At 30.6% G+C, this 3147-nt stretch overlaps 1 protein-coding gene across 1 annotated transcript; it reads left to right on the top strand.

Annotated features, from left to right (window-relative positions):
* Positions 1 to 1990: 1990 nt before the first annotated feature.
* On the top strand, positions 1991 to 2347 carry LOC142537756 (cysteine proteinase inhibitor 5-like). Its single transcript, XM_075643251.1, has one exon. The coding sequence runs from the start codon at positions 1991 to 1993 to the stop codon at positions 2345 to 2347; it is 357 nt and encodes a 118-aa protein (XP_075499366.1).
* The last annotated feature ends 800 nt before the right edge of the window (positions 2348 to 3147 follow it).

Raw genomic sequence — 3147 nt, 5'->3', positions numbered from 1 at the left:
TTGTAGATCCTCCAGAACAATCCTCTCTAAAGTTTTCATCAGATAAATTTCTTTTTTGAGACAGATTTAATTAGATCGATCATTTTTTCTTCTTCAGTCAAAGGTTTTGACACCACTCTGGCCTTCCCTTGTTGATGTAACAAAGTTTCGGTACCAAATGATGGTGGTAACCATCCTCCTGAATTTCTTTTACTAGAACCTGCTTGTTGTTCTAATTTTTGAACTCTTGTTTGAATATCCTTTAATATTCCAAGAATTTCTTCCTGGGTTTTAAATATTTCTTCAACTCGTTGGGGTACAAAATATAGTATGTTGCCATAATTTTGTACTGTTTTCTGGATTTCTCTAAGATTTAAAGACAACTTAGACGAATCTGGTACTATCTCCAGAAACTTATTTGCTTGAATCATAAGTTTACCTGAGAGTTTACCTGAGGGTGCTGTAGTGTCTCTTTCTGCTCCTGATATCTAACAATAGTTAGATGCTCTTATGTATATTCCAAAATATTGGAATAAATCTTGTAAATTATTTTTCTCGAACCTAAGTTCGGATTCATAATTTTTCAAAACTCTCCTCCTCAAACATTTCGTTTCTTTATAATAATAAATCATGTATTTGAAATAAATTAACTATGCTCTGATATCATTTGTGAAAGCGCGGGGATCAATTAAATAAAAAAGGGAATAAGGGTTATTTTGTAAATTTCATGGTATGAGGGAGTTTAAAGAAAGGTTTTGGTGTATAGGGAGTTTGGGTAAAGTTGAGTTTGGGTTTGGGGAGTTATGGGAAATTTACCCATTTATCAACCACAAATTCAAATTTGAGACGAGATCTTAAATTCAAGGTTCCGAGCTTTAAAAAAACATGTTTTATGAAAATCAGAATGATTAAAATGTGATGATTGACGCACAAAGATTGCAGATGAAATTAGGTTAACCAAATTGTGAACACCATTAACAACAATAGTACATCTCTTGTGAGATGATCTTAGAGATTTTTATCAGTTAGACAAGTAAATCACTCCTACGTTTGCAATAATAAGGAATATTTTTTGCATAAAAAATAATATTTTTCATTTGTGACCTAATTAGGATCTCTATCTTGTAAACTTTACTTATGAAATCATGTCACAAAATTTTTTAATGACATCAAACCCTTTAATGATATATTTAAACAACTATTTAGAATATCCAAATTAAATAATTTCTTTAAGTATCTTTCTACCATGAGGACAATCCATTAAGTAACGAATTTCTAGAACAAAATTTAATATATTAGACAAGCGCAAACTTAGTTTAGTTAGCTGAATTGTGCGTTTGATTCTTATTATTAAAGCGTCGCTTTAATATTGTTCAATGTTAAGCAAAATAAACCAAAGTGTATGTGTGTGTGTGTGACAAAACAAAGACCTGGTAAGAATACTATTGTTTATTTCCACTTATACAAAATATAATTTATTTATCTTTATTGAAATTAAGGACTAAAAATCATGTCCAAATTCATCATTAACAACATTTAAGTTTAAGACATTTTCATTTTTGTAAGCAAACACATTGCGATTAATAAATCATATTTCAAGTTAATCATTTAAAGTAAACATCGTTTTAGAAGAGACCCAGTACCTAACTCTTATTTGTGATCCAAAATTTATATGACCAAAATCAACCACAAATGAAAGAATTGTTTCCACCAGGTAATATTGAAATATGCATGTAGTTAACATAATTTTTATTTATTAAAAGAAAATTTTGTGAAAAAGAAAAGGATACGTTGAAAATTTTAAATGTACGCTTTCAAAGTAATCTCAACTAGTTTTATCTTTCTTTAAAAAAATTGTAACAAGATTCGGCTAAAATAATGTTTGCTCAAACGTGTCAATATAACATCATCAAAGCATACTTTTTGATTGCGCATTGTCACTATTAAAAACCCGCCAATAATCACTACAAATTTCACAAGCAAATTAAATTGATCTGATCAAGGGAAGAAAATGGCACCCAAATTTTTCTCGTTGCTTGTTGTTACCTTCTCAATTCTTCTTGCTTCCTCTTCGATCAAAGCCTCCTTCGCCGGTTGGCAGGCGATCAGTAACTTGACCGACCCAAAGGTGGTTGAGATAGGGAAGTTTGCGGTGAAAGAGCACAACAAGCGGGTCAATGCCTTGTTAAGATTTGAGTCGATAGTAAAAGGAGAAACTCAAATAGTAAATGGTATTAATTACAGGCTCATCATTTCCGCCACGGATGCCCTCGCCGCGATTGCCGAAAGCTATTACCGGGTGGTTGTTTGGGACAAGCCTTGGAAGAAAGAGAGGCGGCTCATTTCATTTGAGAAATTGCTTCATTAATGTATATATATTGTGAAAGAGTATGTGTGATTTTATCAAAATCTCATGAATAAAGTTTTGGTTACTCAAGTGCTGAGGAGGTGCAATTTTTTATTGTTGAATGTTCAAGATTAAAGTAAGAAAACTTTAAGAAAAATATTTGTTACTATACATGGTCTAGTAGGTTGAGAATTTTATATTTTTAGTTCAAATATATAATAATAAGACATCATTAAATCATTTTAGAAAAACTCATTAATTTATTAATTTATGTTAAGAAACGAACTGAAATCACTGATCGGCTAACAAAATGATTTGGATGCAAATTCAATATTATGAAAACATGTTTTAAAAAAAACCTAATAATTTGTAACTTATCAAATACAAAAATCTCGAGGACCTAACTGTAAAATCACACACCCTTAAATCCAAAAAAAAAAAAAATCAGTTTATGTCAAATTTGATACACTCTTATGTTTGTTTGACCCATGCACCGGTGGTGTCCTCATTGCCCCAATGGTAAGGTGTGTCATCATTTGATTGGATACGGTACAAAATATCTATTTTAATCGTTTTAGAAAATAAAGTTGTAAATTTCATTTAATTGGAGATACAATTTTTCCATGAATATGACATACTTAAAAAACAAACAAACAATTTATCAACCCCAAATTCAAATTTGAGACGAGATCTTAAATTCAAGGTTCCGAGCTTTAAAAAAAACATGTTCTATGAAAATCAGAATGATTAAAATGTGATGATTGACGCACAAAGATTGCGGATGAAATTAGGTTAACCAAATTATGAACACCATTAACAAC

This window comes from Primulina tabacum, chromosome 2 (genome assembly GCF_025594145.1).
Source record: "Primulina tabacum isolate GXHZ01 chromosome 2, ASM2559414v2, whole genome shotgun sequence".
NCBI classification, from domain to species: Eukaryota; Viridiplantae; Streptophyta; class Magnoliopsida; order Lamiales; family Gesneriaceae; genus Primulina; species Primulina tabacum.
Note: the sequence above shows the minus strand (reverse complement) of the source record. Positions and strands in the feature narration are given on the sequence as shown.